The sequence below is a fragment of the Phalacrocorax carbo genome, chromosome 4, assembly GCF_963921805.1.
Source record: "Phalacrocorax carbo chromosome 4, bPhaCar2.1, whole genome shotgun sequence".
NCBI classification, from domain to species: Eukaryota; Metazoa; Chordata; class Aves; order Suliformes; family Phalacrocoracidae; genus Phalacrocorax; species Phalacrocorax carbo.
The window spans coordinates 32,917,114-32,929,974 of NC_087516.1; the positions used below are offsets into that span (position 1 = coordinate 32,917,114).

At 39.4% G+C, this 12,861-nt stretch overlaps 1 protein-coding gene across 1 annotated transcript in view; it reads left to right on the forward strand.

The window, feature by feature from the left end:
• Positions 1 to 3,330: 3,330 nt before the first annotated feature.
• The window catches only part of TUSC3 (tumor suppressor candidate 3), a 136,920-nt gene continuing 127,389 nt past the window's right edge, over positions 3,331 to 12,861 (forward strand). Inside the window, exon 1 of the mRNA XM_064450837.1 lies at positions 3,331 to 3,506. Within this exon, the coding sequence (XP_064306907.1) occupies positions 3,375 to 3,506 (132 nt within the window). The 5' untranslated portion in view covers positions 3,331 to 3,374. The remainder of the gene's footprint in view (positions 3,507 to 12,861) is intronic.

The following is a 12,861-nucleotide window of genomic DNA, read 5'->3' on the forward strand; positions in this document are numbered from 1 at the left end:
TCCTGCATTTGTATCCCAGTACCAAAAAATGTTCTATTTTCTAAGGTCAGGACATTCATGCCAGGCACATTTACACAGTTATATGGGCCAGATATATGCACACTTTTACAAATACAAACTCTCTTTGTAATTTTATGACAGAACTAACTCAACAGAGCTAACTCTCAGTAACAGTAACATGACAAATGTAAATCAATCAGATTTCATGTAATCCTCTCCATTAACCTCCCTTTCTCCAGCATTGCACTTCCTTTCCAGGCTTATACTCCTTCCTCTGTCATTCCTTAAGGAAAGAAGGAAGGGATGTTTTCCTTTCACTTTAGGCCTTCCTTACCAGGCTGATATTCCTAGATGGCATGATAAAGCAGCTATGCCTGTATATAGTATCTATGAGGCTAGTTCTATCAGCATAGACTCCAGACAGCCTCAGAGTACAAAATATGTAGGAAAATACTTTACAGTTGCAGGTTCACTATGTCACTTGTCGTACAGTATATCCCAGTTATTGCATCAACTGTGTAAAGTCTTCTTTATCCAGGGAGCTAGGAAAAAAGTCAGGCATATGAAAGTCCTAATTTATATGCCACTCTGGTTACAAAACTGAGTAGAAAAGAAGTAAAGGTGTCCATATTGCTGTTTCCTGCTTGGGGTCAGTATTTCAGGTGCCTGAAAATTGAGATTTTTGATTTAAAATAAATACAAGGACTTTGACAGTTAGCGTTGCATTGTGTCAAAGAAATTCTTTCGTCTTTTCAGGGAATGAAGAGTTCCCAGTGGTTTTCACATTCTCAGTAGTTTTAATGCTCTTTTGATACAGTGAAAACTTGAAAGGTCCACGGTTTATTAGGCTCAGGAGACCAACAAGTTTCCAAACAAGGTTCCAATGAAATCACCTTCTGGATTTAGGATGTGACCTGAGATTTTTTAAAGAAATGCTATTTTTTTAGCACACTAATTAAGATATGCCTCTCTTGATCCAGTTTAATTTTCTATTGAATTCTTAGCTCCTATAGGAAGAGAAGGAAAAAAGGTCTGTTTTAAAAATAGACAGTTCTGATCAATAGTCATATACTGTCTCTATGAGCAGAGGTCTGTGTTAGAAACCTCTGTAATCCACTACAACAATGGCTATTTTATTTTGTTCTTTTTTCTAATCCCTTACTGACCTTGTCCTCATTTTTTGGGGGGAGCAGGGAGACAGACACCATGGGTGGCCTGCAATACTATGTTCACACTATGGTCACTAGGTCACTTAGCTTATTATATGGTTAATTACAGAAATTACTTAGAAGTGGCTAGCACAGTATAGGAGTACTGATAGTGGGAATCCTGAGACACTTTTTGTCACAGTCATGTTGAAGCACCCGTACTAATACAAATAATATAAGAGACACTATCTTGGAAGTGCAGGTTTCTCAAGCGTATGGCTCTGTCTTGCTTCCTGGTAAGTTGTTCCTGCTGTTCCTTTTTAGTCACACCCTAGAAAGCGGGTGTTAGAATATTTGTAAGTGGATGTTTTAAAACAGGTAGGGGTTTTCAAGGTAATAAAAAGTCCTGTTCAATTAAAAGCCATATTCTTATCTGAAAAAAACACCCCACCTATCTGAGGTTAACGGAGACTCAGAGATTAATGGTAGCACAAGGGGTTCCATAACTGAAATAGGATCCATCTCTCCTTAGTTCACAAAAAAAGACAGAAAATATGAGGTACAGTGACTTCTCCGTCCCTTTCTTACCCAGCTCATACTGGGGTGGATAGGTCTATATGCTCCAGAAGACACTGGACCTCCAAACACTGCAACACATATGGAAAAACCAAAGCTTCTCACCTCTAATCTTCCTATATTCACTTCACTTATCCATGTGACCCTCTTCTTGTGTCCTGTCTTCTCTTCCATTTCCTTCTATTTTCAGCCTTTCTTTTGAACTCATTCCTTCCCTGTTTTCAAATGGAGAGCAGCTATTTACTGAATGGCATAAATTTTGGGGAACTTAGATCTGGAGTGACAGGATCTGTGATTTCTCTTAAAAAAAGGTTGGCATATGAACATCACCTTTTTTGAAGACTTATGGCAGCCCTGGTGTCTGAACTCAAAGTCTAGAGTAAGAGCTGTTGGGCCAACTTTCCTACATACTTGAGAGGCAGGGCCCAGATTGCGTACCACTTTTCATTATTGTTGTCCAATGACAATCAGAATCTGATGGATGTGAGTAACAGATGGTCTGAACTCTCTTGACCTTAGACACTTAGATCCATCTTAAGTGTCTCGTAGCTTATTTGAATATGATCTACAATTCCTATGCATATAAGTAACTTCTGAAAGGCACGTTGCAAATATAACTGAAGGGAACACAAACGGTCTATGTAATGTTTTAAATGCTCAGTACTAAGATGTCAGCAGTATCATCAAATTAGCATCCGGCATTATCATCAAAGTACTATCTAAAAATTCTGTGAGAAAAAAACCCCAGATACTTTTGAATATTCTCTCAGTGCCTCAACTTTTTATTTTATTATGGTGTTACGATTATAAAATTAATAATTTTTTTGAGTGATATAGCAAAATCTCTGAAGAAACGAAGAGTTCTGTCTTCAGAGCCTTCAGCACAGATGTGTGTAAATAACTAATGTAGTGTAAGGTGAGTACTTGAAATTCTAGGAAAAAAAGAATTAACTATATGCTCATTAATTTAACATTACCTATCCCTGCAGCGGGTACTTTCATGGGGAAAAATATGCGATCGCTGATTTGAAGACTGTACTATGAACGGGAATATCAAATTAAAGCTGCATAGTTAATGCTCTGGGAATTAAATTCAAATTAATTGCATTAGTGTATTACATTAATATTATTTTCTGCAAAGTCCTTCTGTGCAAATAGTGAAATCTGAAAAGCGTATGCCTGCAAATGTGTAGAAAAGAAGGGTCTTCGGTTGTTTTTTTTTTCCTTCCGCAGCCCTGATTCACGATTGCACCGTGTGCTTCAGGTAGCTGCGGAAGGGAATTTGGAGCAGCAGGTAGAGCTGCTCACCCCAATGCCTAGTGGGCTGAAATACCCACCACCTCACTGGGGACCAGCACTACTTCTGGGGCCGCAGCCGCGGTGCGACATACTAACCCTGATAAAGCTGGCATCAAGACTCCGAGGCCTCCCTCAGCGAGGGCCCCCGGGCGAGCCGCGCCGCCGCCCCGCGAAATGGCGTCGAACCGCCTCAGCGGGCACGCGGCGAGGCCGGGGGAGAAGAACTACATTTCCCGAGAGCCGCCGCGCCCCGGGGCGGCGCGATTGGCCAGAGCCCGAGCCCAATCGGCGGGGAGGAGGTGGGCGGCGGTGCCGCAGGTGCTGGCGGCGGAGGCCGGCGGCCGGGCGAAGATGGCGCTGGCGATTGGGGCACCGCGGCGGCTGCTGCACCTGCACCTGCCGGCCGGGAGCTGCCTCCTCCTCCTTCTCCTGCTCCTCCTCCTCCTCTGCGGCCAGCTCGGGGGAGGACAAAAAAAGAAGGAGGTAGAAACGTTCGCTTCTTTCGCCATCGCTCCCGGCTGAGGGGCTGGGGCTGCCCTGCCGTGCTGCCTCCCCCTTCTCAGCGCCCGCGGGCACCGGCGGCGTCCTCGTCTCCCCCCACTCCGCCCGGCGCTCCTCGCCCTGCTTCCCCCGCGCTCCTCCCGCCGCGGCGGCGGGCCGCCCTCCTCCTGCCCCTCCGCCCCTCTCCTCTCCATCCCCCCCCGGCCCTGCGGGGGCACCTGAGGGGCGGAGGGCGCCGCTCACCCCGCACCGCGGAAGATGGCCGGCGGCGCAGCGGGAGCCGGCGCCTTGGCGGCGGCAGGGCGCAGCGCCGGCTGCGCCGTCCCCAGCCTGGTGTCCCAGCCCAGCCGGGTGCCGGCCGCTGTCCTGAGTCGGGCTGGCCTCCGCGGCGGGCCTGGGGTGCCTCAGCCGAGGGCGAGGAGCGCCGACCTGCGGGCAGCCGGCCGGGGGGCGTAGTTGAACCCCGTGTTTGTGGCGGCAACGAAAAGAAACGCCCGGAGTTGTTAAATAAGACTGAAGCGCTGGCAGCAGGAGTGCCCGTGTGCTGGTGTCGGTGCTGATGCTGCCTTCAAGGTGTCTTCTGGGTGAGAGAGGCGCGGAGGAAGGAGCAGTTTTGATTCGGTTTCAGTAGCGGTAGTCATCTTCAGCAACTTTTGTATTTAAATAGGGAAATGTGCAAAAACGTGTAGTGTAATTATTTACCTTTTTCAGGTTTCAATGTTACTAGAGCTTACTGCACTTCTCTCTTCCTAGCCTGCCCTCTATTCCAGGCCAGGTTCTCATATACCATGTGCTAGGCCAGCCAGTAGAGTCTTGTTACAGTTTCTCTATAACTTTATTTAGGGGAGGCAATAACTTTTTACCAAACTGTACAATTTTATTTTTGTTAATTTTGTCGCTTTTCTACATCTGCTTTCTGTTGTTAGGTCTTGTGCTTTGTGGTGGTGGAGAAGAGGGAAAGAACAATTTTGCTGCCAGATCATCTCTCTTTGAACTGTCTGCTCAGACAAAGAGAATGGTGGTCGAAAATTGTTTTGATTTTCTTTAAGGAATGATGTGGATCACTAAGGCTTATAATCCAAAGAAATAAAATGAGGGGGAGTGGAGAGAGAAGTGCTGATGCCTTTCTTCTGGTGGCAGGACTCAGGGGAATGGCTTAAAGACGTGTCACAGGAGGTTCAGACTGGTTGTTAAGGAAAAGCTCTTCACTGAGAGGTTTGTCAAGCACTGGAACAAGCTCCCCGCTGGAACAAGCTTGGTCATGACCCCAAGCCTGTAGGTATTAAAGAAGTGTTTGGACAATGCTCTTAAGTATATGGCTGAACTTTTGGGTTGCCCTGTGTGGATTCAGGAGTTGATGATCCTTGTGGGTCCCTTCCAACTCAGGGTATTCTGTGATTCTAAAAGGCCAAAGTTAGTATGTAAAATCCTTATTTAAGTATCTAAATAGTAGTCTGAGTTTGTGGTCTTACCGAGTTAGATAATAATCTGATCATTGAGATAAATCCTGTGGGTATCACTTTAAAAAAAATGAACTCCTTCACACCAGGGATTCTCCTCTTCCCTCTTTCTGGAAAGACTAGGCAGTAATGTCTTTCTCTTCTGCTGCTACAATTAACAACTTTGGAAAATTTTAGCTTATTAGTTTTTTTTAATAAAATGTGTTTAATGTTTGACAGTCTTGATTCTCTCTTGCTGTGATGTGCTGGCATTGCAACTTTTGTTGACACTTTCATGTGGAGTGCCAGCTGTGCTACTAAGATAGCTGAAATAATCTTTATTTCTTTTTAAATGGGATCCTTTCCTAACAAGTAAATAATGGCAAATTAAAATGGACATCTACAATTACTTTCTATAAAGTTTCCTAATTCTACTGCAGAGGTGGTACATAACAGGATTGAAATGGATATATTTTGCCTAGCCATTTGATACTACAGTTCAAGCTGGTTTTTCTCCTCTGTAAAGCTTGTTATTCAGTTTTTTCCTTTTTAACTCATTTAGTTGATTAACTAATATTTCTTAGTCTTTTACTTCCATTCTTCATTCCTTTTTAATATTTTTCTGTTAATGCAACCGACTAAATACTGCTCATACAGACAAAGCGCTCGCTGGTTTTATGTAGACATCCCGTATGTGCAACTACATCTTTACAGAAGCTAGTGCAATGTTGTAAGTGCTTGCTGCCCTTTACTCTTGCATTTAAAGTGATGTGTACCTTAGTGGTTTTCAGGGTTTTATACGCTGTGCATATATTATGAATATTGCTTTGTATTGTGTGTGTGTGGTATGTATTACAGCTAAAGTCTGGCTCCTTTTCATGTCCTACAAACCTCATGCTGAAAACTGTCATAGTTTGCCCAATATATAAGGGGGAAAAATATCTGTATGCAAAAGATGAAACTTGAGCTTTCTTACAGTAAGCAGTTTGGAAATCACATTTTAAAACTGTTCTGAGGACGACGATATGTATTGAAAGAACACAGGATGTTGTGCTGTGGGAGGTTCCTGTTCACAATACTGTCCAGAGCACAGTGGTAAGAGGCAAAGATGATGGAGGTTAAATGTGTAAAGTGAACCTGTTCTTCTATACAGAGACTGGTAAGATTGTCATAGCTTTTATGGAAGCTGGGAAAATGGTTGAACATACAGTGAGTTGTTTCAAAGTGAACACTGTAAGAGGGGACTTAATGTAGTAAGGTTGAAATATAGATCTCATGAGATAAAAAGAAGTCATGTCTCAGTTTCTTCTTTCCTACTCACTTTGCGCGTGTCTTTGTTGGGGTGGTTGTATGGAAAGAGAGGTTAAGGACTAGAGAAAGGAAACTTTTTTCCCAGTCAACTCTTTTGCAAACCTTGAGTACTTGAAAAGTACTTGAAAATTAAATGCTTGGAAATGAGAAGAACTTGAGATATTGGAATTGGAGCATAAGGAAGGAAAGTATCTTTCGTGAAGTCAATGTGGGGTATTTTGGTTTTGGGGTTTTTGGTGTTTTTTTTTTTTAAAGCATTGACTACATAGAAAAGTATGCATAAAGTCTGAATTATTAGAGGTGTCTGGATCAGTTTTATGAGCCTGGAAGATGGAAATAATGACTTTGCAGAAAGGAGAGGACCAAGTTAAGGTTTTAGATGTTTCTGAAGGACTTGCTGCTAGCAAAGAAGGATGAGTGGGGAAACTAGAGAACATTGGTGTAACTTTCTGTGTTGATTGTGAAATACTATGTTATAGCTGTATTTAGAATGGAAAATATGTAAGTTCTTTAATTACTAAAATACATTATTCTATACACTAAAATATTCTTAATTATAACTAAAGAAACTTTCTCCTGTGCAAATTACTGAAAAGTACTGAGTCCATCTTAAATTTGATTAAAATTGTAAAACTTTAAAGAACTACTAGAGAACAGGTTTGAATTAGTTGATAATTAGTGTCATGGTTTTAGCTGGGATAGAGTTGATTTTCTTCACTGCAGCTGGCACAGTGCTGTGCTTTGGACTTAGTGTAAAAACAATGTTGATAACACACCGAAGTTTTAGTTGTTACTGGGCAGTGCTTGTACTAGTCAAGGACTTTTCCAGCCTCTCATGCTCTGCCGGGTGCACCAGAAGCGGCGAGGGGGGCACAGCCAAGAGAGCGGATTCAAACTGGCCAAAGGGATATTCCATATCATGTAACGTCATGCCCAGTATATTAACTGGGAGATGCTGGCCAGGGGGGAGGCAGCGATCGCAGCTCAGGGACTGGCAGCATCAGTAGTGAGCAGTTGTATTGCTGGTGATTTTTTCATTTTCATCATATCATAATAATGATTATCATAATCATATTGTAATTATTAAACTGTTCTTATCTCAACCCACGAGTCGTCCTGCTTTTGCTCTTCCAATTCTCTCCCCATCCCACGGGTGGGGGGAGTGAGTGAGCAGCTGTGTGGTGTTTAGTTGTTGCCTGGGGCTAAACCATGACAATTAGTCATCTGGTGTCATGGAAACTATTTCTAAAATGACAGCACGAACGTGTAAATATACAAACATTTCTGTTGCTTCTCTTTAATGCTGCTGTTCACTTGTCTATATTGTGGACACCCACTGCAGCCTTCACCACTGAGGAGATAAATAGAAATCATTGGACTGTCTTAAAATATACACAGATAAAATGTAATAATTTGGCAGGATTAAGAGCAACACCATAACTTTCTCCCATGGCTCACACTTAAGAGCTAACTAGATTTGAAAAGGCTGCTTTTATGATTTTAATTCAGGTTCTGAGCAATATCTTTAAATGAAGTGTTATGGAAATAGCAGCAAGTAACTAAAGAAGGACTTCTCTTGGAAGTTATAGTCATAATAGGAGAAAATAATAATTGAATGTTTCCACAGGTAATATGTGTATTAATGTATGTGCATTTTCTGTAAGACATGTTCCCAGTCCTTTTGATACTTTTTATATATCTTACACAAATTCTAAGTAGGTAAAACTATTAAAAGTTGAAAGGAATCAGAATGAGAATATTGCACTTTGAAATATACCACTTGGCTTTTTATTATAAATTGCTTTGCATGGGCAATTTCTGGTATATTCACATAGATAAATAAGATTTTTGTTTTGACTGAAACATATAGGAGAACATTGGTTTTGCAGTATTAAAATAGTTTCTTATAGACAGTAAAGTTAATTTTTTGAGCTTTCAGGTGGATGATTCAGAAGCTTAGTTAAACCAGTGATACACGATTGGAGTAGCTATTTTTTGTAGGTAAGTTTGTCATTGCTGCTAAATCTGACACAGGGAAGCCTGTGTAGACCAGCGTTTGAGCTTTGTTCAAGTGGAAGTATCTTGTTGAGCTTAAATCTACTCAAAAGATGTTGATGATGTGTAACAACATTGTAGTAATCCTACTCTTCTGTAATGTCAGCTTCTTAATGTCTTAGTTTGCCTGGCTATTTTTGAAGTATTTCAAGACTAGTATCCCTGTCACTATTCCTTATATTTTCCTACCTTTGTCTCTCACCCTTTCCCGACCTGGGTGTAGAAGTTAGAGCAGTTATGAGAAATTGTAGAAGATAGGATTGGAAGGACAATCTAATTGATCCTTTATCCCAAAGCTCAGCTATGCTTTTATTGTTCCTGAAAGATGTCTGTTTGATGTGACCTTAGAATCCTTTAGTGGTGGTGAGAAGACTACAGCTTCCTTAGGTAACCTATTACTGTGTCTTATTAGTATTTTTTCCCCAAAGATCTGACCTAAATTTCTGTATGTTCAGTCTTTACATTTTTGAGCCTTACATTTTTGACCATAAAGAACAGATTATTCTTTGATGTATAGTCTTCTCCATTTAGGCAGGGACTAAAGGTAGCATTTGCATTTTTTTCCAGGATTTGGAGGGTTTTTTTTTATTTCTTATAAATAGAAGCAACTGTGTATTTTTGTTTTATGGTTTTGAGTATTAAATATGATAATTTTCCTGAGAGAATCTTCAGTCCTGAACACACTTTCCTCTGTTTTATGTCATGTTAACTGGGATAAATTAGCAGGATCCTTTTGTTTCTGCACGAAATGTTCTGCTTTTCCTTTGGGTTTACATATTGAGATCATCTTGTTTATTCAAGGTGATTATTAACGTGTTCCCTCACTTGCAACCAGGGTGGTACCTTCTGCTTTAAAATTTCTTTCCTAGTCTAATTCGTGGTGGTGTTTTACCTTAAATGTAACAATTCCCACCCATGCAGAGCTAGGGCCCCCAAAATGTGCAGCAAAGCCTGCTGCCCTTGGTCTCTGCTCTAAAATGGAAAGGGCACTACTTAGTTTCTTCCTGCCTCCTGATGCTGTTTTCAGTGATCCGTAGCATTCTTTCCTTCTGATCCAATGTTATGCTTGCATATTAATTTAAAGAAAGAAATTATGAGAAATGTGGTAGAATGAGTGGAGAAAAAGAAAAAATCATGTATGATGAATGAGGAGTGTTCAGCATAGTTTCATTGGCGCGTGTAGTATAAGAGACAGATTCTTGATCTCTCAGGATCTCTGATACTACTTCAACAAAATAGTGATAATCGAAACTTTAATTGAAACTTTCTTTATCTCTTGAAATTTTGTTTAATATTAAACTTTTATATAAAAGCCTTTTTGGTTTTCTAATAATAAAATTTTGGGTTTGATCTCCATCCAGACTCTGGAGTGCTGCACATTTTTGCTTTTGAAAAAGCATGCAGGAAAATGTTTGGCAGTTACCAAGTACAGACTCCTCTTTAAAACTTTATTAAAAATTGAGATGTGGCAAAGGTTGAATTTTTGCAGGGAAACTCAGTCCTGAGTACAGATTCGGCTTCAAGCAATTTTAAAGATGTATTTTAAGTGGACGGTCTATATCCATTTTTGTAATTTGCCATTTTATCCATTGTTGCAGTAGAGAGAGAGAAGAGTTTTTTTCAATCAGTACTTAAAACTTTAAAATAACTGTCCCGGGTTTGACGTGAGATAACGGTGATAAGTCATGACTGAAAATGTAAAATTCTTCAAACGCAATTCTAAATGTTTTTTCCACTCTGTCCTAAAAAGAATGGGGAAGAGTGTTTGCAAGAGTTCTTTGTTTTCTGCTGATTTTTACAAGCGGCAAAAGCCTCTGTGCCCCTTCCTTTTCTATTCCTAATTAACTAAAGTTTTGGAGAAACTTGACAAAATTAACTAGCTGTTCTTATTTTAACAATTATATATAAAAAACACTTGATGTCTTCAGTGATTGCATATAATAAGTGAAATAAAGGATGCTTACAGCAGCCAGATAGCATTTTGTAATTCGATTACTGAAACTTTTCTGTCCCAGATGTCTCCATTTGGCATCCTTGCTGTCATAAGACAGATCAGTGGCATAATTGATCTTTTCCCCTGTGCTGTTCTATAACCATTTATACAGCACATCCTGTGCAACCACATGGAAGATACAGATTGTATCTGCTTGAGTTCTAAGTGCTCTGGAAAAATCAGTCAGTACAATTAGAGTGGGAAAGCATTGGGGTTTTTTTTGTTATTGTTTTGGATCTTCAGATTTATTCTCTTCATTTTTGAAAGTGTTTTGAAGGGCACATTTTATTGGCAAAGCTAATGATCAGAACCTAAAAAGGAACTTGACCTGATATTTGTTTTAGGCCTCTTCGTCTTGCTCTAATAAATCTGAAAGCAGGCACAATGCAATGATATTATATTTAATAATATCTTCTTTAATGTTTGGTGTGTAAATAAATTGTAATAAACATTCTGGTTTTCGTAAGAAACTCCAATAATGAGGGATTGCCATGAAATGAATGGAAGGATATTTTATAGTGATCCTCAAAGCTGCATTTCAGATAAACTCATATTTTTATATGCTGTTATCACAAGCCCTGTACGTTCTAAGAAAGATAAGCAAATCGATACTTGCATTGAATGGATTGCTTCTCTTATGACAGAATTAAAAAAGGGAATATTTTGGTGACAGAAAATAATCCCAGAAGTTTGAGATGGAAAAGATTTGCACCCTTGCCAGTGCAGACTTCTTCCTGACAACACTCTTTGTGATTGCTGAAGTGGTGGCAGGACTGTTGTTATTTCTCTGGGGAGACTGTTCTCCCACCTAATAAGATTCACTGTTAAGATTTTATTTTCTTCTGGTGATTGTATCTGATAATAACTTTTTGGAGTACTCCAAGTTCTTCATCTTCCTCCTAAACAGTTGCAGTCCGTAACCTAATTATGCCATTCCATTACTTTGTCTTATTCTTTTCTTCTGAATCTAAAGCAACCTATATTTGTATTTCAGACATACTGGTCGTTAAGCTTAGTGTGGAGTTTGGCTATGTTGCATAAAAAAAATCTGTATATCAAGTTTATAATATAAGTGGTAATTACAGTTGTGCAGTTGCTTTGTGGAATGACATTTTGAGCTCACAGAGCTGCTCAAGGTTACAGGCTACAGCATCTGCTACTAGAAGGATAAAAACTAAAAGCAGAGCATAAAACAGTTTGGCTTTTTAATAATTTCATTTTGCTATTGCTGTCTGCTCTACTGTTACAATATTAGCATGTTCAGTTACTTTCCCTATCCGTTGTCTTACACTGGCCATCTAAGACAGGGACTAATCCTGAATCTTGCATATTTACATTTGAGTTTAACGTTTCTAGATTTTGATCTGTATGTGTTCATGTAAATGTCTCTTCAATGGAGATTTTTGAGCTTGTAGAGCAAAAGTAATTAGTAAAAGAACCTACTTCAAATATATGTTTCATTCTGGGTTTCATTTTATAACTTCTACTAAATATTTTTGTAAGTTTGCTTGTTTTATGAAGTCCTTTGAAAGTTAGGCTGTGTTTCATAACTCACGAAAAGAATTGACAGCTGTTGGGCTAATTAGCTAATTTCCTTAATGCTGCATATTATCAGGTTCTACTAACTACACATTCAGGCTTTTTCATGTGTCTTGTTTATTAGATCTTGTCAGTGACAAAGATACATTCTGAATCTCAAGTTAAGCCTTTAGCTCAAAATTTCACTGTCCTCCAAGTCTTGTTTGTTTAGAATAACAAATTGTTTTATATATATATTGCAGTATTTTTTCTTCACTATGGTGAAGAATATGGTTATTTTAATAATAAAGTGTAAGAGGTATTTTTTTGGCTGGTGCTGCTTAAACTTTTCTTGGTAACTGTAACTGCTTTGCCTCTGTTTGCTTCAGTGGTTCAAATTTATTACTTAAAACATTTTGTTCTTTTTCCTTCTCTTAATTATCAGCAACTCCATATGACCCTCCTCTACTTTCAGTAGTAAACTAGAATGAAATCTAAATTGCATTTAATCCATAATTACTAAATTCACTGGGGTACTGATATACTAAAAATATGAAACTTAAAGTAATTTTTATTGTTAATCCTATTAAAGTATTTTAATGTGAATCTTCATCTTTCTATAAAAGACAACTAGAGATGCAGATTCTGCAAGGGAGATTAGTGTAAGGGATGATAAAACTGAGCAGACAGGATGCTTTGAAGTACAGCTCCTTTCTCTACTCTTTTATTTTTTTTTTTTCAAGGTATCTAACAAAATAAAGAAGGTACTTGAATACAAGTGGAAATCTGTTTTGACTGACTGAGGTAATGTATATTTTTCTAGATACCCGAAAAGTTGCAGGGCTACATACAGTGAAGGAATAGATTAGCTGTATCAGCATATGGTTAGGTCTTTGTCCAAAGAAAGGAATTCAAGCTACAAGTAGGGGAGGTAATCATAGAGCAACTTAGTAATGGAAGGAGTAGGGCATCTCATCATAGGTTGCATGAAGTGAAACTTTTTTTGTTCTTACGCTTGTAC